The 27,673-nt window shown below is 37.2% G+C and overlaps 1 protein-coding gene across 1 annotated transcript; it reads right to left on the reverse strand.

Annotated features, from left to right (window-relative positions):
* Positions 1 to 27,673, reverse strand: LOC126968360 (androgen-dependent TFPI-regulating protein-like). Its single transcript, XM_050813350.1, has 6 exons — positions 27,531 to 27,673; positions 23,266 to 23,349; positions 18,320 to 18,491; positions 12,315 to 12,464; positions 3,735 to 3,955; positions 1 to 2,473 (listed from the first exon to the last, which is right to left on the reverse strand). The coding sequence occupies exons 2-6, from the start codon at positions 23,283 to 23,285 to the stop codon at positions 2,290 to 2,292; spliced, it is 747 nt and encodes a 248-aa protein (XP_050669307.1). The 5' UTR covers positions 23,286 to 23,349; positions 27,531 to 27,673; the 3' UTR covers positions 1 to 2,289.

The following is a 27,673-nucleotide window of genomic DNA, read 5'->3' on the forward strand; positions in this document are numbered from 1 at the left end:
TTAAAAAGAATAATTTATTCAAATAAATAAAAATATAACATTATTTCCTTGACATAGCGTTTTTCGTACACATAGTTGTTTACAAAAACATGCTGTTTTTCATTCTTCTTTCAGACGTGTTCGACTTGTATGAACAGAAGCACCCTCAATTCATCCAGTCATTCAGTAACTAAGCGATATAAGTAAACATACAGCGCAATACCCTTTTGTGTTATTTGTGATCGTTATTGTGTTAGTATTGCTACCGCTGCTTAGTGTTATGTTTTGATTTATTTAATTTTTTTTTATATTATTTGATTTGTGTGATTTTTGCGTTATTATACTGGTGTCTGAAACTTGTAGTCTTGACACGTAACAACGAGTATATGCTTATGGTCGTGTGCTTGAGTTCGATGAACAATTGAAAAAAACTACAATTTGTCATTTTCTTTCACGTTAATGCCTTTCAGGCTGGTCAAAGGTCTCCTCCAAAGATCTCCACGGCGATCGGTTCTGAGCTGCCCTCTTTGAACCTATTCCGGCGATCTTGAACAGATTGTCGGTCCATTTTGAAAACTGCGTCTTCCGGTACGTGGTCGCCATTCGAGGACTTTTCTGCCACCGCCGTCCGTCGAACTATATGCCCTGCCCACTGCCACTCCAGTTTCGCAATAACTTCGGCTATGTCAGTGACTTTGGTTCTCGTATGGATCTCCTCATTTCTGATTCGATCTCGCAGCCTGCCTGTATTGGACGAGTAATGTATTTACTATAGGGTGTATTCGTAAATACGAGGGCTGCAATAAAAGTATCGGGAATGGAATATTTCCACTGTCCCTGTCATATTAAAATCTTTTTAATTGAAAACTCCTTGGTTTTAAAAATCGAATACCATTTGTTTATTTAAAAAAAAGATTCTCGGTCTTGTCACAAGGTCTTTTCAAACTTGTTTAGTCGTTGAGAAAATGGAATTGACTCGAGAAAATTCTAGAGCGATGATATATTATGACTTTGGAAGTGGTTTAACACAAAAACAGTGTGATGATTTCTGCATTTGGTGATGAAGCCCCATCCAAAACCACAATTTATCGCTGGTTTGCTGAATTTCAATGTGGACGTGTCAAGCTCAGTCATGATCCCCGTAAAGGTCGTCCAAAAACTGCAGTCACCAAAGAAAACGTTGATGCTGTGCGCAAGCTGATTGAGGAAGATCGACATGTGACATACCGTGAAATTCAGGCAACTTTAGACATTGGCACGAGTCAAATACAAATAATCTTGCATGAACAATTAGGTGTAAAAAAGTTGTTTTCCCGATGGATACCGCATTTGCTCCGTGAAGTGCAAAAAACGGCTCGCGGTACTTGGTACATCAGAACTCTCGAAAGATTCCACGCAGGATCCTCAAATTCTGTATACAACATCGTATCAGATGACGAATCCTGGATATACGCGTACGAACCCGAAACAAAGAACCAGTCACGAGTTTGGGTGTTCGAAAATGAGTTAATGCCAACAAAAATTGTTCGTTCACGGAGTGTTGCAAAAAAAATGGTGGCCACGTTTGTCTCCAAAACCGGCCATGTTGCGACTATTCCTCTTGTGGGACAAAGAACGGTTAATGCAGAATGGTATGCTAGCATTTATTTGCCACAGGTCGTTTCTGAACTCCGTAAAGAGAACTGCAACCGTCGCATCATCCTCCATCACGACAATGCGAGTTCTCACACCGCGCACAGAACAAAAGAGTTTTTAGAGCAAGAAAACATAGAATTATTAGACCATCTGCCGTACAGCCCCGACCTAAGCCCTAATAATTTCTATACTTTCCCTAAAATAAAGAATGAATTGCGTGGTCAGAGATTTTCATCACCTGAAGAAGCTGTGGACGCATACAAAACGGCCATTTTGGAGACCCCAACTTCCGAATGGAATGGTTGCTTCAATGATTGGTTCCATCGTATGGAAAAATGTGTCAAATTTCGCGGAGAATACTTCGAAAACCAATAAATACGAACTTTTCAGTGCCGCCCTCATAATAGTGACAAATTGGCGTTTGTGACAAAAAATCTCGACCATTTCTTCCTGAATTCAAGCACTCGACTATCGGAACGACTATGAATAGTCGTTTAAATAAATTGCATTTCAATTTTAAAGTGAAAATGTGTCTTTGAAAAAGTATTTTAATTTATTGCAAGTTTCAAGTCTATATCGTGAAATTAAAGAAAATCCGATGTCATAATCATTTCGAACGCATTATTTTTTGTAGATAATTATGTATCGCTGATGTACAGAAATGCTTATTTTAAATCACTTTATTTTCTTAGCTTGCCTATCGCCGTGAATAATAGACAAAAGACGCCATTGTAAATTGTAACAGAACAGTAATAGAACTCCTATAGATCCCATTAAGATTGGAAAGTAAATTGTTCCATAGATTTGATTTAGTATTCCATAAGGCCATATGCCTCTTCTGAAGTAGTTTTCAAATACCCTGGAAAGATAGAATGCATTATTTTTATTATAATGGCATACTTATTGTAAAGTTAAATATATTAGATATTCTTTATAAGTACATATGAAGGGACGTCGCTTCATTGTGTATCTTCTACCGCGTTTATCACAGGGAGTGTTCCGAAGAACTATTTGACCAGATTCCTGTCACCGATTTCCACCTTCGCACGACACGCCACTAATTAGGACATCATCCCCACCATATGGATGTGTAGCGGTCCTCCACAGTGCAGTTTTCAAAGAGCTTTCTTCTACGTACAACTAAGCTGTGGAATGAGCCTGAATGAACCATGAATCCTTGTGCTCTGTTTCCAGGACGATACGACATTACATACCTTCAAAAAAAGCGCGTACTCCTTCCTTAAAGGCCGGCAACGCTCTTATGATTCCTCTGGTGTTGCAAGAGAATGTGGGCGGCGGAGGAAAATTAATTTGCGCGGGATCAAATTTTAGTTCCGTTCCATTGTACAAGGTAAAATGTTGTTGTAATCAAAGTTTTTATCAAATAACTTATTAGTCTTTAATGTTGCCTACACTGTTGGAAAACATTCGATAATAATCCTTACTTGCATGTATAGACGCACACTCATTCAGTAACTAAGCCATAAAGTTAACATTCAGCCCTATAAAACTAGCGATACCTACAAGTTCTAGACTGACCAATGACCGAATCTATATTTTTATAATTATTAAATTATGTATCACTAATTAATACACCAGGGCAAGCACAAAAAGCATGTTTTGGGAGAGAACTACTTTACTGAAATCAATATTTTAGACTGACTCAGAGGTGGAGCCTTACGCTAGACAACCTTATATCATATAATAGGAGTTTGAGTATGAATTGCCGTTTTTGGCATACTGGCTACCAGGGGGTGGCTCCTTTGCACAGGATGCCGGTTAGATTATTATTATATTAATATTAGGCCACAACGGCGCTTATTGCTACTGTGAACCAGAAAAGTGTAAGCATTACTGTGTTTCGATCAGAAGGGCGCCGTAGCTAGTGAAATTACTAGGCGATCATGGCTTAAAATCTTATGACTCAAAGAGACGAGCGCAATTATGGTGCCACGCAGAAGTTTTCTTTTTTTCAAGAATCCTGAGCGGCACTGAATTGTAATGAGCAGGGCGTATCAATGAACATGAGCTGAAAGTCCTGCTCGTTTCGTCCCTTATTCTAATAAAAAAATCATCACTATTTAAAATGCTTTCTACCATTGTTAAATAATGATACTTACACTATGAAATACACCACGTAGAGAATTCCGAGGCTAATAACATTAAACTGGTGTGACTTTGGTGTTCCTCGGGGTCGGCATAATATATCCCACAAAGCAACTGGTATGATAAAGGTATGCATCATATGGTTACATCCTTGTGGTAATACTTTGTCAATAAACTCAGGGAATACCAGCTCTCTGTCGAATGTGTAGACGGGCCAAAATAGCGTGAATATACCCTGAAAGCAAACATTATACAACATTATAATGTTATAATTGGTGTATATAACGATAAATGCTTAGTTGCTCATTATACACGAGGCTGAGGATTGCAGGCCGAGCCGTAGTCGAGGGCGTAAATCAGCCGAGTGTCTAGTGAGCAAGTTGCTCACGAATTTCATACGCAATTATTCAAAATCCTTGCGAGGGAAATATAAACTTGTATTGCATAAATTGTTAAATTATTGTTACTATGGGAAATTTATTATTAAAATTTATGGGAAATGGCGCGCAAGTTCTTTTATTACGCCCCAAATGTAAGGTGATTGATAGCATACAGACTACTTCAAAATTGTTATGAATTATAAATAATTTGATAATAATAAAGTTTTTTTGTCTTAATTGGAGACACATTTATTTATTCTGCAAATATAAATGGATTTTCAGCGGCATAAAGCCTCTTTATAGACAAACAAAAAACTGTATTATCCGGCTAAATTGAAAATGCTCTGTTTACTCTCATATGAGGTACTAACGAAACTTTTTAGGGATATTTCTATTATGCATTAGTGTGTAATATTATTATGCACGTGTTTGTTATAGTTTCGATTTATGGCACTAAGAACGATGTAACTCATATTACAAGCGTGTTGAAAAATATATAATGTCGTATCAGGACTACAGGGTTCGGAAAATGCTAGCATAATTCCGCAAATAATTTTATATGTGTCGAAGCGGTCAGTAATACTCTTCTAACTAGTATCAGTAACTTGGCAATAACACACTTTTATTTGAATCGCTTGTTATATCGCACAGAATACATCAATAACTGATTGACCGGTAAGGATTATTCTCGAGCGATATCAAACTGTTTAGGTCGGGTTGAAACAAGCAGCCAAATTCCACCACCGGCCAGTACGTCAAAATGCGTGTTTTTGTTGACGTCTGGAATTCTACAACTTCTGTGCGAGGCAAGAGGCTCTTCTATGTACTCACTTGTGGTGTGCAATACGATTCAGGAATCGTACGAGTATATTGCCAACTTAAAGGACGGCAGCGCATCTCTACTGATGCGGATGTACATTAATTGTTATACATAATGTTGCCTACCCATTACCCAACACGGGGGCCTCTTGCCATTCGCCCCTTTTAGTAATATTTTACAAATTATTTATACAGCATTTATTTTTATGAAAATAAGGGCGTGACAAGCAGGACGTTCAGCTGATGGTTCTCAATCCAGCCTAGTAAGCAGTCGGTCCGAGGATCGCGCCTCCTTGCGAGACGCCCCGCGCCTCTAAGCTACATTTTCGGCCTCCAAGGCCCACACCCGGCTTCGCTCTATAAGCCTTTAGGGCTATTAGCACAGAGGAGGTTTTTAGTCGGTGCTACACCCGAGCCCGACATATGGGCCCCGTTTCGGAGTCTTCAATACGTAAATGTATTTTCCTCCTCTCGAAAAAAAAGCTGATGGTAATTGATACGCCCTACCCATTACAATGCAGTGCCGCTCAGGATTCTTGAAAAACCCAAAAATTCTGAGCGGCATTACAATTGCAGGCAGTTACAGACGTAAGATGTTAAGTCTCATTTGCCCAGTAATTTCACTAGCTACCGCGCCCTTCAGACTAAAAACAATAATGTTTACATAATACTGCTTCACGGCAGAAATAGGCGCCGTTGTGGTTCCCATAATTTAGCCGGCATCCTGTGCAAGGGAGCCTCCCACAAATGCCTCTAGTCGCCTCTTACGACACCCTTGTGCATGGGAATAACCTATTCTTTTTATGCCCCAGGAAAGCGCAGGGCACAGCATACAGCATAAATAAATTATGGTTTTAAGACAGCATCAAAAGTAGTTACAATTGAAAGGCTGGATCTTCTGATCTTTTGGTCGTGTATGTGTCTTATATTTTAAGTATCAGACACATAAACGACATTAAAAATATTGTATTGGAATCATTGATGTACTACTTGTCTCACAATCTCCTACTAAAAGGTCGTCAATAATGTCCGTGCGGCGTTGTATATACATATACTTTAACTTATACAGATAACATTAAAACATTCATTCAAATTAACACCTTATTTCGTTGCAACAATGTTCAATGTCTACTGTATACGCTCATACGGACGATTCTCTCACACATTTTGGTGGCGATGTTTTTTTTTAGCAATTAGCAATGGAGTGTCGCACTTCAGGCTGAAATGTGGCACTCCATCTTTTTTAAGTTTGGATATACCGTTATTTGGACGGTATTTCTCTGAACACTTTGGCGTTGTATTCAATGTGCGGTCAGAACCATAGATAATATACTAGAGATAGATGTGCAACTCTTGTGTAAAATCAGTGTACCCAGGCCAAGAGATGGCGCTGCGTTATTTTTACGCTCTTAGCGTACCGTCGCTAGATGGCGCTAATTATGTTAATAGTTTTTACTTTTTACTATTGTTGTAGACCACTTTAAATGCATATTGATGTTGGTTTTTTGTGGATGGAAATTATTATTCTTTGATTAAGTTCAGCAGTCCCCTATAAATAAGGAGAGCCTTGACGTTGTGGTCTACTCTCGCCGCGCCCACGTGGGCGCCGAGAGGGGGGGAATGCTGATCAGGACTTTTCGTCCCCTGCAGCAGGGATCACTCGCCGCCCGTTGAAACGGGCGGGTCATTGGGGGTGGGAGTCGTTGCTCTCTGCGGTCGTCTTCTTTAATTTATGGTATATATGTTGGGGGAGCGGATGCCCCCCTTTGTGGTCAGCTTTTTGGGGCTGAGGGAGCGCCTGTTCCCTCAGCTCAGATCCGGTGATTCAATGATTACAACACGATAGTTAAGTCTTTAATAAGTAAGTTAAGTAAGTTTTTTGCTATCACTAGCTCCATCTATCCATCTATCATGTTTGTTAAATTATCGCCTTCTTGAACTTGCAGCGTACTGGAGGTGTGTCAGTGAAGGTTTATAAATTAATTTAATTTAACCGTTTTTTGTCACTGATCATCAACAGCTTGAAAAAACTGTTAAATCGTCAACGGGTTTTGAAAAATCGGTTAATGCATTTATAAATAATTTAGGTTTTGATTAGGTTCATACTTCATATTATACTAATAACATTGCTAAATTTAATTAATACGTAGTACATATTTCGTCAATATAATATCAAGTCAACGTTTTCGTTCGCAATTGTTTTGAATTAAGCTGTTTTAGTGAGGCATTCAATTTCTTTATTTATTGCGAGTTACGGGCGAAGACGTTGATTGAATTTATTAGCTTACTATGTTCAACAGGTTTTTTCGTTGAAGAAAAACAGTTAATTCATTAACGAATATAAAACTGTTACTAAAAAAAGTTTGTTATTGATTTAAGGACCACCTCTACAGCGTACCTAATAGAATAGGTGGCAGCACTTTCAATGCAATTTTTTTTCATGTGCCAATATAGGGAAGTTGCACCCCAGGGGGGTGCAACTTCCGAACACAACTTCAGAACACAACTTTTTTTTTTTTTATGGAATACGAGGACAAACGAGGGTACGGGTCAACTGTTGTTAAGTGATCACCGCCGCCCCCAATCTCTTGCAACACCAGAGGAATCACAGGAGCGTTGCCGGCCTTTAAGGAAGGTGTACACGCTTTTTTTGAAGGTACCCATGTCGTATCGTCTCTGAAACACCGCACAAGGAAGCTCATTCCACAGCTTTGTAGTACGTGGAAGAAAGCTCCTTGAAAACCGCACTGTGGAGGACCGCCGCACATCCAGATGGTGAGGATGATATCCTAACTTGTGGCGTGTCGTGCGAAGGTGGAATTCGGCGGCAGGAATCAGGTTAAACAGCTCTTCGGAACACTCCCCGTGATAAATGCGGTAGAAGACACACAACGAAGCGACGTCTCTACGCAACGCCAAGTGATCCAGCCGTTCACAGAGCACTGGGTCCCCGACAATTCGAGCTGCTCTGCGTTGCACGCGGTCAAATGGATCGAGCTGATACTGGGGTGCTCCAGACCAGAGATGACAGCAATACTCCATGTGTGGCCGGACCTGCGCTTTGTAGAGCGCTAGTATGTGGGCCGGCTTGGAGTATTGCCGTGCTCTATTAATGACGCCCAGTTTCTTTGAAGCCAATTTGGCTTTGCCTTCCAGATGACCACGAAATTGGCAATCGCTCGAGATTTCGAGACCCAGTATTCCGATACTAGGCGAGGCTTTGAGGGAAGTGTTGTCGAAGAGCGGTGATACGACAAATGGGGTTTTTTTAGTGGTAAACGCGCAAACTTGAGTCTTCTGGGGGTTAAATTGGACAAGGTTCAATTTTCCCCATTCCGCGACCTTCTCAAGAGAGGACTCGATAGAAGATACAAGTTTCTCCCGGCACTGGTCGACGATTTCCCGAGAGAGACCTGCATGGCCCGTGTATATGGCATCACCAGTGCTGTCGCCTGCATAGCAATGAATGTTGGAGGTGTCCAACATATCATTGATATGCAGAAGAAACAGCGTGGGAGACAGCACACAGCCTTGGGGCACTTCAGCATTCACGGGCTTCGGGTTCGAGCAATATCCGTCGACAACGACCTGTATGCTACGCCCAGTGAGGAAGCTGGAGGTCCACTTGCACAAGCTCTCGGGAAGCCCAAATAATGGAAGTTTGGAGAGAAGCGCCTTGTGCCATACACGATCAAAGGCCTTCGCAATATCCAGGCTAACTGCCAGGCCTTCCCCCTTGCTTTCAATAGCCGCAGCCCATCTATGTGTCAGGTATACCAGAAGATCACCTGCCGACCGACCATGGCGAAACCCGTATTGTCGGTCGTTGATCAACTGGTGACCCTCTAGGTATACCAAGAGCTGATGGCTAATTATGCTCTCCATGATTTTGGAGAGCAGGGAGGTAATAGCAATAGGCCTGTAGTGCCGGATCCGAACTGTCTCCTTTTTTTTGGATCGGATGGACAAGGGCAGACTTCCATGAGTCACGGACTACGCCTTTAGTATAAGAGTGCCGGAATAAACGCGTTAGCACCGCCTTCAACTCAGGGGCACACGTTCTAAGCACGATTGGAGAAATGCCATCCGGCCCGCTCGACTTCCTGACGTCCAACGTAAATAGAGCTCGCCTAACAGTTTTCTGTCTGAACTGTACTTCAGGCATAGAGCTCTGACACCGCGGGATGGTCGGCGGTCTTTTTCCGTTGTCGTCAAGAGTCGAGTTGGAGGCGAAAAGAGTGCACAAGAGATCGGCTTTCTCTTTTGCTGTATGGGCCAGGGTGTCATTTGTCTTGTGCAACGGCGGCATGTACGGCTGGCTGAAGTTACCAAGAGCAGCTTTCGACAACGACCAGAACTTGCGTGTTCCGGTCGGGTAACTGGAAAGCTGCTCGCCGATTTTGACGACGTGTTTTGACTTTGCACGGGCGATTTGCCGCTTAAAAAATCTGAAGGCACGGTTGTATTTCCTCTTAAGAAGTGTGCAGTTCGGATCCTTTGTGCCCAGCGCCGCAACCCAAGTTCGATACGCCTGTTTTTTGCAGTCAGATGCTGCTTTAACTGACGCATCGAACCAGGGCTGTGATCTGCCACCGATGGGTACTACTGAGTTTGGTATAAAAATATCCATACCCTGTAGTATCACATCGGCTACTGCAACGGCGCAGGCACTAGGATCATCCTAAGGGAAACAAACCCTGCCCCAAGGGTAGGATGCAAAAAAGGAATGCATCCTATCCCAATCTGCTGACTTGTAGTGCCTAACGCGGCGGGTCGCTGGTGGTCTGCGACGTTGGCGTCGGATAGGCACTAAACTCCTGACCAGGCAATGGTCGGACGTTCCGAGAGGGGCGTCGACAGAGACCTGGTAAACATCGGGATGTGTAGTCAGCAGAAGATCCAATAAGGACGGCATGTGGCTATCCACATCCGGGAGCTGCGTTGGCGACTCAACCAATTGGGACAGACCATACGCCAATGCAAAATTATGCACAGATCGCCCTGCGTAGTCTGTGGTATGTGATCCAAGCCATTCGGCATTGTGCCCGTTGAAATCACCCAAGACTACGATTTCAGTGGAGGGGATCTGTGCAAGTACGTCGTCAATTGCCGCTTGAACGCAGCCCATGAGATGATCGGTTTCTGCGTTACCACTATGGGACCTGTAGACACACGCATAGATGCGGACGCGGTCCTCTAAATCTACGCGGAGCCAGAGAGTGGACAGGTCCCTACCCTCAAAATTGCCGAGACGGCGACAGCAGATATCCTCCCTAACGTACACACATACCCCAACATGAGGCAAAAAATTGTGCTCAATTTTGTACCCGGGGTACGTTAAATATGACGTATCGCTAGGTCGAGATATCTGCGTCTCAGTAAGGAAACACAAGGCCGGCTGCGCCGTCTCAAGGTGGCGTTTAAATTGGAGTGAATTCCCCTGATATTGCAAAAGTCCACGTTGAGAGTGGAGCGGGGTGCCATGGTGATACTGCCTCGTTTGTCCTTGGTCATGCGCGGTTCTGTGCCTTCCCCAGAATACGAAAGGCACCCCGAGCTAGAGTGCCCGGGGAGGGATTCTCCAACTCTGGTAGAGCCGGTACCCTCCTGGGGTAAAATCTTTTTTAGTTCCGCTGTTATAATTAGGTGGGGGGGGGGGGGGTTGGATGGCCACCGACACTAACCTATGCGAAACATAGCGGCACTAGGCCGCTACTTCACGCCGGAATTCTGTGCGAGTGTGGTAATTAACCCGGACGAGTCTGGCCCGATTGTGCTGACGTCAAAAGACGGCAGCGTGACTCTCCCACTTCTAAAAAGCCCTTAGTCGCCTCTTACGACACCCATGGGCCTGGGACTCCCCTATTCTTTTTACGCCCTGGGAAAAGTACAGGGCAAGTACTGAACGAAAACTCTGCTCAATCGACGCGTAGGCAGAGTTTTGCATCAGATAGTTTTTGAGCGTGAACAATTACAAAAATCTAGATGTTTATGGTACGTCAATGAATGTAATCGATCCTCAATGCGTGTGGAAATTTTCAAGTAAATCAGATATCTTTAAGTGGAAGAAAGTGACCTTCAACGTTTCTGTTACAAAAACAGAAAAAAAATCCGAAGTAATTATTAAATAAATATTATAAGACTGTAATTAAATAAAGGTATTATCTAAGCATTGTATTGATACAATTGATTTGTATTAAATAATTACAAATAAAAACAATGTCCTCGTAGACAGGTTCGACAGAAAGCCAATTTTACCATATAAGGAGTCATCATACATGTTGATGACATTGATCACATGAGCATTACCAGTTACTACCCGCTAGTATTATCTCTGGATCTGAAGCCGATGACGTCACATCGTCGCTTTGGTACGGTGCGCAAAACAAGCATCACTAGGATGTTATTATTAATAAATAAACTACGATTAACTTTTTCATTATTATTCATTGATATAAGGTAACAAAGATGATAGGTTGTGATGCTGATTTCTATTATTATAATGATGTTAAATCAATTTATAGCTGGGCTATGTACATAAGGTTTTGATTTTTCTGATAGAATTATTACACATTACATTACATTAAATTACACAGAACAAGAGAAACAACAGAACTATTAATAACAAAAGTTAAAACTTAACAATGAAAACTTTTAAAACAAAGTAATGATAGCACGAAAATATCGTGACATGACGTAACGGCAATGAATCTGCAAACCGTACTGACGCAACAGAATGAGCGCAAGGGGGTAAAAAGGGAACGGGAGGGGGTGTCACGTTCCAGCGAGGTCCAGAGATAATGTGGCCGTATATTACATATCTTTATGGATTTATTTACGGATCTTTTTTGAAATTACCTTCAATATTAATAATTTTTGAGGTACTAACGAAAACCTAAATGCTATCTTATTCATCTTATTTTATGTGCTAATAATATTATAGGTACTTCGACACATTTTTTAGAAGTCATAGGCTTCTCAACTAGTTCATGAACATATTAATTCTTTATAAAGCTCTTAAAAATATTTTCATTCTTCATTCGATTCGTAATGCCATCTAGAAAAATGTATCGCAAGTTTGTATTAGCACATGAAAACTGCAATAGCTAATTAATTAACAAATTAAGTTAAAAAAAGACAGCATTTCGTTAATAACTCAAAAATCTATAAATATTCAAGGAGTTTTGATAATGATGGGACAGACTATTTAAATTATTGTATATGGTGATTGAAGTGTGTGAAGCACAAAATGAATCCGACGTTTGCGGTGTTCGACAAATAAAAATTTTGATACATAGATGGATGCGTTACTTTAGTTGAGGACGTACTGTTAGGCACGCTATTATAAGACTTTTCAATTAATAAATAATTTGTAAACATTTAAAACATACTTACAACTGTAATCGGCCACATAATTGAAGAAACAAATACATTGTGATATTGCCTAAGCTTTGGCAAAAACGGCGTCAGCTTGTGCTCCGGAATGTCAAAAACGTCGTGCAGATCACAGAACAGAATGCATGCTAGATGGGCTATTTGGAATCCCTGAAAAAGTAATAAACTTATTAATAATTTTTAAAATTTAATTTTCGACAATGTGAACAATTTATTTCTTCTACCTTATATGGATGAACAAAATTTGCTTTGCATTAATTATATGCTACTCGTAATGTAACATTTTGCAAAACTACGACTTGAGCGGATCCGTGCGGAGACAGCGTGAGGCAAGAAATTATGCTCAATTTGGTACCAAAATTTAATTGGTTAACAAATTAAAAAAATTACGTTTTGAAATAAGGAAAGAAGCACCCGGAACCGGCGAGCGTGTGTGAAAAGAGTTATGATTGTAGAGGAAGCGCGTGAGGTTTGTAATGATAGAAGTAAGTCAGGTTCTGTTGTCTCTGCCTATCCTGAGGAGAGAAAGTCGTGAATTGGTGTGTATTGATAAGTATGAATATGTATATGTGTATTTTGGAACCTATGTGTATTTTTTTTATGAAAATACGGGACGAGACGAGCAGGACGTTCAGCTGATGGTAATCGATACGCCCTGCCCATTACAATGACGTGCTACTCCGGATTCATAAAAAGCCCAAAAATTTTGAGCAGAACTATAATTGCGCTCGTCAGCTTGAGACATAAGATGTTAATTCTCATTTGCCCAGTAATTTCACTAGCTACGGCGCCCTTCAGACCGAGGCACAGTAATGCTTACACATTACTGTTTCACGGCAGATATAGGCGTCGTTGTGGTACCCATAATCTAGCCGGCATCCTGTGCAAAGGAGCCTCCCACTAGTATGTTATGTAGCTAGTCTCACAATATCGTGAATTTGTTTCTCCAACACACAAAGTAATCTGTGGATAACGTGTTTGATTAAACACTTATTTAGACAATAATTATAGTAATAGTTAAGTGAGACTTCATGCATAATTAATTGATGTCAGAATACTACAGTGTAACGAGTGACAACGCTTTTGGAGGGATTTTCTGACATTGACCTTCCTGAGGTAGTAAGTTCCAGGATCGCTATGATATTGTGGTGTATAGATGGGAGAAAACGCAACTTGCCGACATAAAAAATTCATTTGACTTATGGGCCTGGGACCAAAATACAAGTTTTTTTTTGTATGATAATAAGGGATGAGACGAGCAGGACGTTCAGCTGATGGTCATTGATACGCCCTGCCCAGTACAATGCAGTGGCGCTCAGGATTCTCGAAAATCCCAAAGTTCTGAACGACACTACATATGTGCTCATCACCTTGAGACATAAGATGTTAAGCCTCATTTGCCCAGTAATTTCACTAGCTACGGCGCCCTCCAGACCGAAACACAGTAATGCTTACACGTAACTGCTTCACGGCAGAAATAGGTATAGAGTCTGGGTGGAGCGCTAGGGTTGGTACATACAAAAAGGTTGAAGACACGGACAGCGCGGTGCAGCTAATTTATCTCGGACAGCAACCAGTCTCAGCAGCGTACGGCATGCATACTCAATAGTTTTGTCTCCCCAAGATTGCTTACCAGCCGTGTAAGTCATGTGTATGTGTGCGTACGTCAATTCGGGCGCTCTAGTATGAAGTTAAAGTACTGTTCTATTACTGTGTTGTGCTGGGACTAACCTATTACTTAAACTCCCAGGGGTCCTTTCCAGTAATGTAGACAATGCAAAGTTTTATAATGGTATGTTATTAAAATTGATCATAAATTAAATTAACAAAATCTCCCACATTTATTTTATAACATTATAAACTTTACGCAAATGTTACTTGATAAAATATGATTTCTGACAATTATTGATTAGACAATATTTATTTAACATGGAATTAACATGTAATTTTAAACTCTAGACAATGTGTATGCCAAGTTTTATGATGGTACGTTGTAGACATTTATTATATTATATGAAAATAAAAAACCCTCCTTTATTTTTTTAATAAAGCCCAAAGATGGCGTTGGATATTTTATTCTTCAGCAACCACAACAGGTACAGGAGCCATGCTACCAAAATCGAAATACGAAAATTCGGTTGACGGATCGTACATTTGCCTATTACGAAAGTGTTTCGGATCCGAAGATCGATACGAAGTTCGCGACTAGACATTTTGCCTTTCGTTTTAATAATTCCCAAATTCACTTGACATTTACTTTTTCGTTGTTTGACATTTACAACTTCACTAATTTTTTTTGGTTATGTCTATGGTTCCAAAACGAAATCCGTCCGCACTATTTGGATCTGAAGTACTTTGGTAAAAGGATTTAATTCGAAGTTAGTCGTTCTTTCGTTTCATACCGAAACTTCGGCTTTCGATTGTGGTAATAGACATCCTGACCCCCATAATTTTTTGTTGGAAAGATTGATGAGAGAAGTTTAAAATCCTTGAGTTTATGTTTTTAGGTGGTCGGGATCAAAAGCTATTCAGGTTCAGACATTTCTACTAGAGTTCAGTTACCTGTTACCAAGTTTGCCCGAAGGTCCATAGGTTATTTTTTATTTTATGCTCATTATAAATGTTACATTATTTTTAAGATGAATGTTACACTAGCGCATTAGGAATATCCTGTAAGGCTAGACGAAAAAAAAAAGAAAAAAACAAAGAAAAAAAATAATTAAAAAGTTTAATTACTATTGTATATGCTTCACCAGGCATGCATATACGGAGAGAGGAGACACGCGGGATATCATTTATATTAAATGTCAGTTATATTATAAACTATAAAATTCACGAAGCAAATTTTACAGCATAAATAATTTCCGTTATTTATTCAAATTTATAGTTAAACGTTTTTGTTTTTCGCTTCAACTGAACTATGATCTTGAAGCATCATATTTTTTGTTGCCGATAAATCTGTTTAATTTATTTCCTATTTAAATTTTGAATATAATATAATGTTTTTTCGGCATTACTTTTGATTCTAAATTACAATGGGGCCCCTTTATTGAAGCATTGGCTGATCTTCAGATTTTATATTTAAATAATAGAATCCAGAAGGTTTAAGTGAATGGCAGGAGATCTCCATGGACTCCTCTCAGTAGTGGGGTACTACAAGGCAAAATTTTTGACCGTTCCTCTTCCTTATCTACATAGATGAGATTCTTAAACTTATAGAAAAAAAAACATATGTATGACTTACTGGTTTACCGCTAATTACCTAATGTTAAAGAGCAAGAAAACGATATATATAAAATTTACCGTATCAAATGTCAAAAATGTAGGTGCGAGGATTTTGCTAAGTGGTGTGGTGATAAAACCGGTGGAATCTGCTAAATTTCTTGACATTACTCTTGATTCCAAATTACAATGGGGCTATCATATTGAAGCAATTGCTAATAGACTTAGTTCTGCAGCATACGCGCTTAAAAAGATAAGACAATGAATTGACATAGATACGGCGCTACTATTTAACTTTAGTTATTTTAGCACTATTGTCTCATGATATATTGCTATGGGGAAATGCAGTCTAAATTAATACCATCTTAGTGCTGCAGAAGAGGGCTATATTAGCGCTACTTTAATACTAGATACCATAAAATCATCTATAGAAAAAATTCAATGATACATATTAACAGTTGCCTCTCAATTTATTCTTGATAATGTGTGTACACACTATTTAGGTAGTTAAGCGAATTTTCTAAACGCATATGCGATCACTGTTGCTTTATATTACTTTCTTGATGATACCAACGATTGGGAAAGGATCACCGCCCTTAGCCTTTATTATATAAATATTTTAAGGAAATTTTAAGGGGAGTGTTCCGAAGAGCTGTTTAACCTGATTCCTGCCGCCGAATTCCACCTTCGCACGACACGCCACAAGTTAGGATATCATCCCCACCATCTGGATGTGTGGCGGTCCTCCACAGTGCGGTTTTCAAGGAGCTTTCTTCCTCGTACTACAAAGCTGTGGAATGAGCTTAGCTATTGTGATTCCTCAGGTGTTGCAAGAGAATATGGGCGGCGGTGATCACTTAACACCAGGTGACCCGTACGCTCGTTTGTCCTCCTATTTCATAAAAAAAATTAAAAAAATAGAAGTGCGCTACTCTTCTTGTGGCGGTTAAATTCTATTTTGGATATAAATATATGAATTTGATAAATTGAAAGAATTTGCCGTATTCGGATAGGTAGTGAAACTAATCACTTTAAGTTTTATTTATGGGTTGAATATTATAAATAAAGGCGTGCTAATTATTATTATAAATATATTACATTTTATTTAGTGTTCGAGATAATTAAGGAAGTTTGTTGAAAGTTTAGCAGTAATCGACCTAGACTTACACTTTACCCGTTTCTGTTATTAATGAAAATACTCATATTTCTATTTTTACAAGTTATTCCTTGCAAGCTTAGGATAAACTTGAGCAATTAAATTTAAAATTTGTAATATTTATTCAAAACATTGTCGGTCTTACAAATAAACTTGGTATAAAGTTACACAAACAAAGAAAATGCAAAATGTTTACAATATCGTTGACAACACTGTCAGTCAATACAATGATAATTCTGAAGTTTTCCGAATGACAAGCTGCCATGCAAATAAACGCGGGAAACGTTATACGTCCGAACAAACCATTCGTAAGTTAAATGTCTATTTGTAAACATTTTAAATATTCTTGGTTTGTGCCTAGTTATAACTTTATGCCAATTTTATTTGTAAGGCCGTGTATGTTTGGCCTTCTTGAATGAAATACAATATTAAAATATATGATTTTATTTCCTGTTGTGTAGGAAAACATAAATACATTTAAAACTTTATACCTTGTGATATGAATTATATTAAGGTTATCTTAATTCGTACAATTTTAATGTGGCCTCCAGCAATGAAGGTATCATACACAGATATTTAAGCTTATTTATTAAACCACTGATTAGTGTTTTTATCTGAGAACACAAATTCAATACATACAATAGTCAAAAATCTTAATCAATTAATCAAAATTAGAGACGCAGCAATATTCTGCGATATGACTTATAATAGTACGTATTATGGCCTATTGTATATTGCTATGGGGCAGTGCAGCCGATATTAATACTATCTTTGTGCTGCAGAAGAGGGCTATTCAGGTTATTTATAGGTCTAAAATAGGTTCTAGGTCCTAAAGAAACATTAGGACAAAAATTTAAAGAAAAAAACATTTTGACTGTTGCATCTCAATATATTCTTGATAATGTTCTTTGAGAAAATTTATTGAAGTAGGCATTACTTTGCGGAAATCCTTAATTATCCAAATGTTTTGAGTTTTCTTTAGTGTTCCTAGTAGTGTTAGTGAGACTGACAGTCTCGTGCTAGAGTTTGGCGAGTCAACATCTCCTGAGGGTGCCTCGTGTAGAGGCGAAAGACGTGACGAATTGTTTAAAGGCAAATATTAGAGGAATTAACACTAAAGAAAACTCAAAAAATTTGGATAATGTTCTTTAATTTCATAATCACATTTAAAGGATTTGCTCGAAACTGTGACAATCTTAATGTTAATACGAGGAACAAACAAAATCATGTTATACCTACTACTAGTCGAGTTAGTAACTTATTGTTCGGCGATGTATATGCTTTAACAATATGATGAGTTGTCGAATCCTATCACAACATCAAACGCCACAAATCTAAGTATTATCAATTTGTCTTCACTCAACATTAAATAACCCGTGCCCATATTATTTTTTGTCATTCTCTCAAAAAAAAAAAAAATAGTGTGTGTGTACTTCTGTCCGCACGTAAGAAGATAAACTTCTTTGAAAAAAATACTCGTCGATTGGTTGTGGTTCAGTAGACATATGAGTTACAAGAGGCTTGGTAGCTGAAGTATGATATAAATGGTCTAGTACACAAACTAACGTTAGTACGAGTGCGTATCATAAAAATCAAAAAGAAGTATAACTTAAAACAAACTCCTTACCAAATTCCACACAGTAATATACTGCCATTGCATGGAGTGGAACTGTGCAAGATCTTTCTCCACCATAATGTCGCTGGACAGTAATATAAACATCACAACCACATTGGCAATATGTGCCAGTAACAGCAGCACATTACCGCCCATACGAAAGTATATGTGATTACTTGCGTTCCTGCAAGAGAAAGGGATTAAAAATAAAAAATAAAAAAAGTGTTAATGTCAGCTCCAAAGCATGACTAGAGCTTACTCCTCAAGAACGATTGTCTTTGAACAGGTACTAAATAAAATCAAGTCCAATGGAGTCGGTTACAAATAGACATACAGCAGAAGCTACTAAAAGCGTATTAATTAAAAAATCAAATAAATCCTTAACGCTCAAAATATGCCAGGAAATGCCCAAACACAACTCCTGTTAAAAGCGGAACTCAAAATTCCAATTTTAAAAGAATGGACCTTTTAAAATTACATTTACAGGAAGTTACATTTTAGCACACCCTAATAGGTATATTACACTACATGCGTAAGCTATCACGCATTAAACTGTGTATGTTGGCTACACGCAAGTATATATATATACACACACACGCACATAACTGAAAACTGAAAGTTAAAAACGTTACTATCCCACTTGATGAATAGGTTTTACTCTCCATATTTTTCTCATAACGGGCGCCTTGTGTGAAAATCGATTCTTAAGGAGTAAACTCCAATAACATATAATATTTTCTATGGTCAATCCAACCTTTAGGCATTTATTTCAATATAATACTTTTAATACGATTAAAACTCGTTTAATAATTGTGACTGCATTTTTACATTAAGTTTTTGCAACACATTACCGCCCATACGAAAGCATATGTGATTACTTGTATTCTTGTAAGGGAAAGGGATTAAAAATAAATAACAAAATAATTTACAAAGAGTAGAGTATGTTCCTCAGAGATAAAGCAGTCTTATTCTTGGGTGAGCTTTGCAATTTAATTAACTCTACACCCGTGACATAAGTTGGTTAATGGACACAACACTGTTTAATCCCTTTGTAACATGGATTAAAACGCGTATTATTCTGACTGTACTTTTACATTAAATTCTTGCGCAAAATTTTAATTTTTAGTATTATCATACCTAACGTTTCGTGACCTTTGCAAGATCACGTTTAAATATAGTTTACACTTTTAATATAATAAAAACGTGATATTATGGCGAGTAAAGGATACTGAAAGATGGAGTTGCTAGAGGAGGCCTTCACACAAAGGGGGTTTCAGATCTCGGATGTAGAAGAGAGAGAGAATAATAATAATAAACTTTATTTAAAAAAAAAACAGAGGTTCACAACACTTAAATATATATGTACTACGTCTTAAAAATTAACTTATCTTAAATAAAATACAGTGTTGAATTGAAACTCTGATACCCATGATAAGATCTAACTTGTGTTATTGGTATCAGTGTTTGCGTAAATCACTTTTTATTGGTTTAAGATAATAATAATTCATAATATATGTAGAATATTCCTATGTTGTAAACAGTATGTACTCAATAGTATTTTTTTGTTTTATAAGTTACATATCTTGAGGAGATCTTCAGTTTCTGTGTATGTTTTTTAACAACGGATGAGAAATGACACATAAAAAAGTTATCTTTTTCTTACATTTACCACCGCTTCAGAAAAGGTCGAACTTTAATGAGAAGAAATAGCAAGTAACTCATTGCCACGCTTTTAAATCAACATTTACCACTTCATCGTTTTAACACTAGGCATATGTCATTGTAGTTGCTATAGCTTTTTAATAGGAAATAATTTTAAGCCTAAAAAAGTATTTTCGACTTTTTTGTCGTTCAATGAATGACAGCTCATTTTTAACAAGCGAAGTATTAGGTAATCAGCAGTTAGGCCCGGAGAATGGATAACCGGTTCTGAGTCATAGCTCGTATTTGTACAGGGTGATCTATCTTTTGCAACTTTATTTTGTCATTATAAATATTATAATTATTGGCACAATAAATTAGCATAACTTTACAAAAATGAACATGACTTTGCAATGTTTAAATATTTTCTTGTTGATTTCATTTAATTTGTTAAACATATTTGCGGAAAACATATTTTTTAAGAAATTTAATATGAAGATTCTGCTTATTACAGCTCATATACTAAGAGACTAATCTAAGAGGATTACTAATACAAGAAGATTCATATGGGAAAACAAAAATGCAAATTCGTTTCGTATAGAGGAGCACGCGGCACTGTTCAGTCAAAAAATTATTAGAATATGTTTTAATCAATATTGCATATTCTCACATTCGGTTCCTGTAGACTTCTTTTTGATGTTATTTTGAATATACTAGATACTGCTGCCGTTTCGGAAACAAATGGCGCTCTGAGAGAGAAGAAGCGGCGTAAGAAATCTCATCTCCTAGCATTGTATTTTTGGGCTCTTTTTAATAAAATATACAATATTGTACTGTCATTGCTATAAAATAATCATAATCAGGCTGTCTGATCACTTAGACTTTCAGTGTGGAGTGAGTAGTAGGATTTAAATTTAAAAACATCTTAAACATTTAGATAGTGTCTAGACAATTAAATTCCCTATACAATGATGTATACTTTATTACAAAATAATTATGCAGTATGGAGCTAGTTCAGAATAGAATCACATCCAAAATATTTTATTCACCAAGAACATGTACTGTAAATTAAAAAAACTTGTAACAGTTCTTTCATTACCTAGTTTTGAAAAAAAAAAAATTTTTTTCGATATTTTGTACTTCAAAAAACTAAATTTTTATTTGTAGGTTTAAAAAATATAACAATATCCTACAGAGCTTAAAGAAGTAGAAGAAAAAGAAATATACGTGATTTTGCAGCGGTATATATACAGTGGTGGACATCTAATTAGGAACACTTCATATGAATTCTGGAAGTATAAAATCAACGTGCAATATTCATGAAAGATATGTAAATCCAATAATTAACAGCCATTGAGCCACTCAATTAAAATACGCTTAAAACATGTAAAGAACCAAATTATATGTAACCTTTAATCACAAAAAGAATTAGATAAGACTTTTCTAGGTGTATTTTATGTTACTGACCGCTTGGACGGATAATTAGAAACAATTTTTATATGCATTCTTGGTTTGTTCCATTTTTGAAATCATAAAAAAAACTTCTTTCTTCGATTTTTCTACCGATTTGGCGGCAAATGAACATCAAACTGGAATGTTGTGTACAATACTCGTAAGTTTTGTTAAAAATATGCAAAAATAAAAGATGTGATGCTTCAACTAGCCAAGTAATTGTTAATATGCATTTCGATCAAAAGTGAACTGTAAGGAAAGTTTTTAATGCTATATACCATCATATCGGATGTATTGAAAACGTTTCTAAAATGGCTCGACCGATAAAATCATCGACCAGAGAAGATATGCTAATCGTATGTGTTCCTAAACATGACCCATTTAAAGGCTCCAACCAGATTAAAAATGAAGGTTTTTCGTCTGATGATCCCAGAAACGTCGTTACCAAGCAACAGCGAAAGAATCATTCATTGGGGTAAAAATATGTTAATTGGACGGTACGAGAATGAAAAAAAGTGTTAACTCAGATGCTACAAAAATAAACATGGTAAATTCAGATGGAAAGCGATGTATAAGACGTTATTGTATATTTATAGATGACGACTATCATTGGAAGCATTTAAAATATATTTCCAAACTGGTTTAAATGCTAATGACAATGCATTAATGTTAGTAATTACTAACATAACATAATGTATCTTATAATAATAAGAATAATTAATGATAATTACCCAATAATAAAAAGAAAAAAAAAAGAAACAATTTTAGCACTATTTATTATGGTTTTGTACAAATTTATTTAAAAACGTACTTAATTTTTTTTCACTCTTTTGAATGGGTTCATTCAATAAATGATTTTGAATCCTATTTTGAATCCTATTTTGAATAAAAATATTTGTATTTGAATTTGAATTTGAAAAATCTTATTATAAAACATATTTTTTTGCATGTTTTAGAGATTAATATAATTAAATTAGTAAATATTTTCGTCTACTTTATTATACAGGCTGTCATAAAAAGACTCCTGTAGATTCTATTACTATTATTCTGAACCGTAGGACATCCCAAATGTTATTTATAATCTTACCTAATTCCTCAACTATCATGCAAACTAGGAGGACAAACGTACGGGTCACCTGGTGTTAAGTGATCACCGCCGCCCACATTCTCTTGCAACACCAGAGTAATCGAAGCTCGATTGAAGACTCAAGAGAGCCAATGTGCTACTTAACTAAGGGGAGATGGGGCAGTGGCTCCACCTCGCTAAAACTCAACCTCTTGCAACTCACCTGACTATAGTCTTGAGGACTGATCGCAGGTCTAAATAACGGAAAAAAAACAGAGGAATCATAGGAGCGATGTCAGCGTTTAAGGAAGGCGTACGCGCTTTTTTGGAGGTACCCAAACTGTTCTCACTTTAAACTTTCTCGAAAACCTTCGGGGCACGGCATAATCTTGCATTTGGCGAGGTAACCTTCAATCATCAGCTTCGGTTTATTTTTCACACTAAATTTGAGTTGTGAAGTGAATTAAATAATCATAATTAATAATAAATTCTAAGATTATTTATACGTCTCGATAGAGTCAATTGCTGTTAGAAAAACGATAAAAACAGGCCAGGCTTAATACTTTAGTGTGCGTGAAAAGCTACCTCTTACACTTGCCATTTGCCAAACACAAAGTGTCATACACTTTGTGTTTGTGTGCGTGAATTGCCCAAAATAGAGGATAACTCTGAACTTACTTTTTTAAAAGCATTAAATCCTAAAAAAATACAGAAATGACTGATTGAAAGGATAATTATATCTACGGCTATAGTACGAGTGTGGCTCTAGTACATAACCAAGAAAAGCGATAATACTTACGCCATTTTATGATATTGCATTTTGTTTTTAACAAAATCTCTTAATCACTTCAAGACGACGTCAAATCATGCTGTAGCCCGAGTTCTAGAACATAAAAAAAATACATTGTTATACAAACTGTCACGCAAGGCAAAGATGTTATTTAAATACCTTTACTTTATTATAAAGTGGAAGAGTTTTTGTCTTCGTTTCAAAGTGCTAATCAGTCAACCATTCAAATTTGAATAATTCTTTATGTATATGTTGTAGTCAACAAGGTCTAGCCAAGAAACAAGTACAAAGATGATTCGGTATTTGTCTTAGTTCGGGGTGTAATCGACGTGCGTTGCGAGTGCGGGCGAGAGCGGGAAACGTCCGGGAAACACCGCACAATGAAGCTCATTCCACAGCTTTATAGTACGTGGATGAAAGTTCGTTAAAAACCGCACTTCTGTGCAGCTGATGGAAATTGGTACGCATTGCACATTACAATGCAGTGCCGCTCTGGATTCTTGAAAAACCCAAAAATTCTGTGTGGCACCACAATTGCGCGCGTCACCTTGAGACATAAGATGTTAAGTGTCATTTTCCCAGTAATTTCACTAGCTGCTGCGCTTTCGGACCGAAAAACAGTAATGTTTACACATTACTGCTTCACGGTAGAGATAGGCGCCGTTGTGGTACACATAAACTAGCCGGCATCCTGTGCAAAGGAGCCTCCCCCTGGTAAACTGGCACTGTGGAGGTTTTAATTTGTTAATGTTAGCCAGTGGATTGATATTCAAAATACTAAGGAGCTAATACCAAGCGTGGCTGACTGTTTACGACTTGTCAATCAAAATCGGTTCACAATAGATTCGCTTTCCTTTTCTATCTTGCTATATCTGCGTTAGAGATGTTCTATGTTTTCAGTCTATAGTTATTACCAAGCGGCCTCCCGAGAGTTCGCGCGCTAACTCAAATTTCATCTAATAATTTAGGTCCACAAATGACATGTATCTCAATATTATATACTAGGTGCTACCCGAGACGTCGTCCACGTAACAAGACGATAGTAAACTCTATAAAACAGAAATATTGTCTGCATCTAGCGTTACCCAACGTTCCAATAAAATACACACAAATAAAATACCTAGAGAGAAACGGACAAAAAGACAAAAAATCCATAAAGTACTTTTTTGGATTTGGAATTGTTTGTAAAACATACAGTAAGTATTCTTAAAAAAATATATTCGATACAATATTTAGTAACAGCTGTTGTAAAGTTAATACTAAGAAGAAAAAACGAATGTGCTTTAGACCACACGAATGAAGTAACACTTCTTCACCTATATGGATGATGGTTGTGAAGCTGTGGGCAAGCACATGGCTTGACGGGCAGTTGGCCGTTGGGGCAGTTAAGTCCTTGAATTGCGACCACATACCGGAAGACGTAGTGTTAGTAGGGCCCCTCACAAGATGGACCGACGATCTGGTAAAGATCGCCGCAATAGGTTGGATGAGGGCAGCGCAGGACCAATCGTCATGGCGATCTTTGGGGAAGGCCTTTGTCCATGACTGGACGTCTTTCGGCTAAATTAATGACGATGGTGTTGTATATTATATAATATATATACAATACAATATGAGAATTAATTTCTTTCTAAATTCTTTATAAGGTTACCCAAAATCATCCATATCAGAAAAATCTTTATAATAGTAATTTAGTGCTCGTGGTATAAAGCATATTTCATTGCATTCAAAGTATATTTTTTGTGTAGCGTTATGGAACAAACATATTTAATTTACGACAGGAGCGGATGGTAAGTTTGGTGCGTGATGTAAATGATATTTTTGAAAGTAGATAGACAACCAAACTCCTGGAGTCATCTTACAAATGAAAAATAAAGTATTAGTATTGTTCGAGGTTTTTTAAATGGTTTACAGATTCTGTTTATAAAACCTAAGTTACGGTAAGCTCTCTGCACAATTGTATCTATATGATGATTAAAAGTGATTTTATGATCATCAGTATTCCTAAGTCTCTTGCCGTATCTACGCGTCTTAAATTGCAATCATCTAACCTATAGTCGAATGTAATTTTTTCTCTATTGTTGCGAGTGTATGAAATAACGGAGCATTTATCTATATTGATAAATAGTTGATTTTTTGTACAATAATCTGACAACGGCTCGATATCCTCATGTAGTTTTTTACAGTCATCTATGGTTTCAATAATATGAAATTTTTTTGTGTCATCGGCATATTGCAAAAATATTGAATTTTTGAAGGTTCATCCTATATCGTTAATAAATAATTAGAATAATAAGGGTCCTAAGTGGGATCCCTGTGGGAATCCCTAGGGAATTATCAGGAATACAGAGCAGCAACCTTTGACACAAGCAGCTTGACTACAATTCCGGACGTAAGAGTCTATCCATCGTAGGAGACTCACGAGAAAAATCTCTAAAAATTTCGTAATAAGGAGATTATGGTTTATCCGGTCAAAGGCTTTGGAGAAGTCGCTGTAAATAACGTCTATCTGAAAACCTATATCCATTTGGTGGTGTAAATCAGTAGTTATTTAAAGTAAGCATGTAAGTATTTACACTTGTTGCCTTCCGAAAACCATCCTGGCTATCTGAAATATCGTGCTTCATTGATACATATAACGATTCAGTAACTATTTTTTCACAAATTTTACCAAGCAGGCATAGTTTAGATATAGGTGTATATTCTGATATAAAATCATGGTTCGAACTTTTGGAGATTGGTGTAATTAGTGCTTTTTTCCAGACTTGAGGGAACACACCAGTTGACACTTGAAATAAATATGTGGCGGGCTCTGTTAATTCTTTAGCACACGAAGAAATTAAGAATGGGTGAATGCCGTCACCTCCAGCCCATTTGTGTATATTAACAGTTTTTAATTGTTGGAAAACAATGTTTCGACTGTAATTTATAAAGTTTATTTCAACAGGGGAACTTATATTATTAAAGGCAGTTTGAGTGTTAATAATTGGCGCATTGTTTGAGGGAATAAACACGCTCTGAAAGTAATTATTAAAATATTAACTAATTTGTTCTCCACCCGATATAATTTCACCTTGATAATTCAATTTGTCCGGTATACTATCTCTCGATTTTGGACTGAACAGAAGATCAGAAGTTAGAACTTCGGAAAATTATTAATTTTACTTTCTGCAAACTCTAAGTATGAAGGATAACATATTTTCTCTAAACGTTAAAATCTACTCCTAAGATGAGCGAAAGTGTTATAATCACTGCGGTTACCGCCCATTTTTGGTGAAATTTTCGTTTTTCTCGCTAGCAATTAAAAGGCATAAAACGCATTTATTTTCTAAATACTGCTACCGCTTCGGAAACAAATCGCGCTCTGAGAGAGAAGAGGCAGCGCAAGAAAATCTCCCAGCATTCTTGTTTTTGCTCTCTTTTCAATAAAAATATACAATGTTGTACAGTCATTTTCTATCGCTATAAAACTTGTCCTTGTTGAGTTTAATGAGTTAACTAGTAAACCACGGCGGAAGTTTTGTGTTATTTGACGACAGTCGCGTATACTTGTTTATGAGACTGTTTAAAATTTTGTAAAAACTATCGATCATGGCGTCTACATTATTCATAGGCGTAAATAGATCGACCCAATCGACTTTCGTTAATTCTCGCTTAATTGATCCCATATCGGATTAAAAAAATAACTTCATTTAGAAAATCTTACCTTGAAAGGGAGCTGGATATAGAACTTGTAAGTCCAGCGATTTGTGATCTAAATCTTCTGGTGTAAGTGGATTGTCACAAGATTTTACGTTGCAGTTTACATTACTAAATACTAAGTCGAGAGGTCTTTGGTTATTATTATATTCCGAATTATATTATTATATATATTTTGCGAAGAATACATCATTAAATCCGACGTCAAGCATATTACGTTATTGTTATTTTTACGTAACATATACTTAATACTTAATTAACTTATATTTAATACGTAACATATACTTAAATATACATAAATACATGTAATAGTAATCTAGCCTTGGATATTTATTCTAGCATTAGCTATCTGAACGTAGAAGACTCGTTAAATTATGTTCACGAGTTTCGGATATTAGCCGGCTTAAACAAGCAGTCAGTAGATGGACCGACATACAATTAAAAATTATTCTTTGTACAGTCACAATCTAGCATTGAAATACAAACGGATATATTTTTTTTTTAAATGTATAGAATTACATGTAATTATTATATTTGAAATAACATAGCTGTAAAATTATCCAATAAAAACTTACACAATTCAGGGTTAAAATCCTTTCACAGTACAACAACACTAACATAAATCCGAACTTAAGCGAATACGTCGATAAGCCTCGAGTGTTTCTTTGTAAATGTTAAATAATAAAAGGCGGTTTAACAGGTTTTACGGTAATGTGCC

This window comes from Leptidea sinapis, chromosome 15 (assembly GCF_905404315.1).
Source record: "Leptidea sinapis chromosome 15, ilLepSina1.1, whole genome shotgun sequence".
NCBI classification, from domain to species: domain Eukaryota; kingdom Metazoa; phylum Arthropoda; class Insecta; order Lepidoptera; family Pieridae; genus Leptidea; species Leptidea sinapis.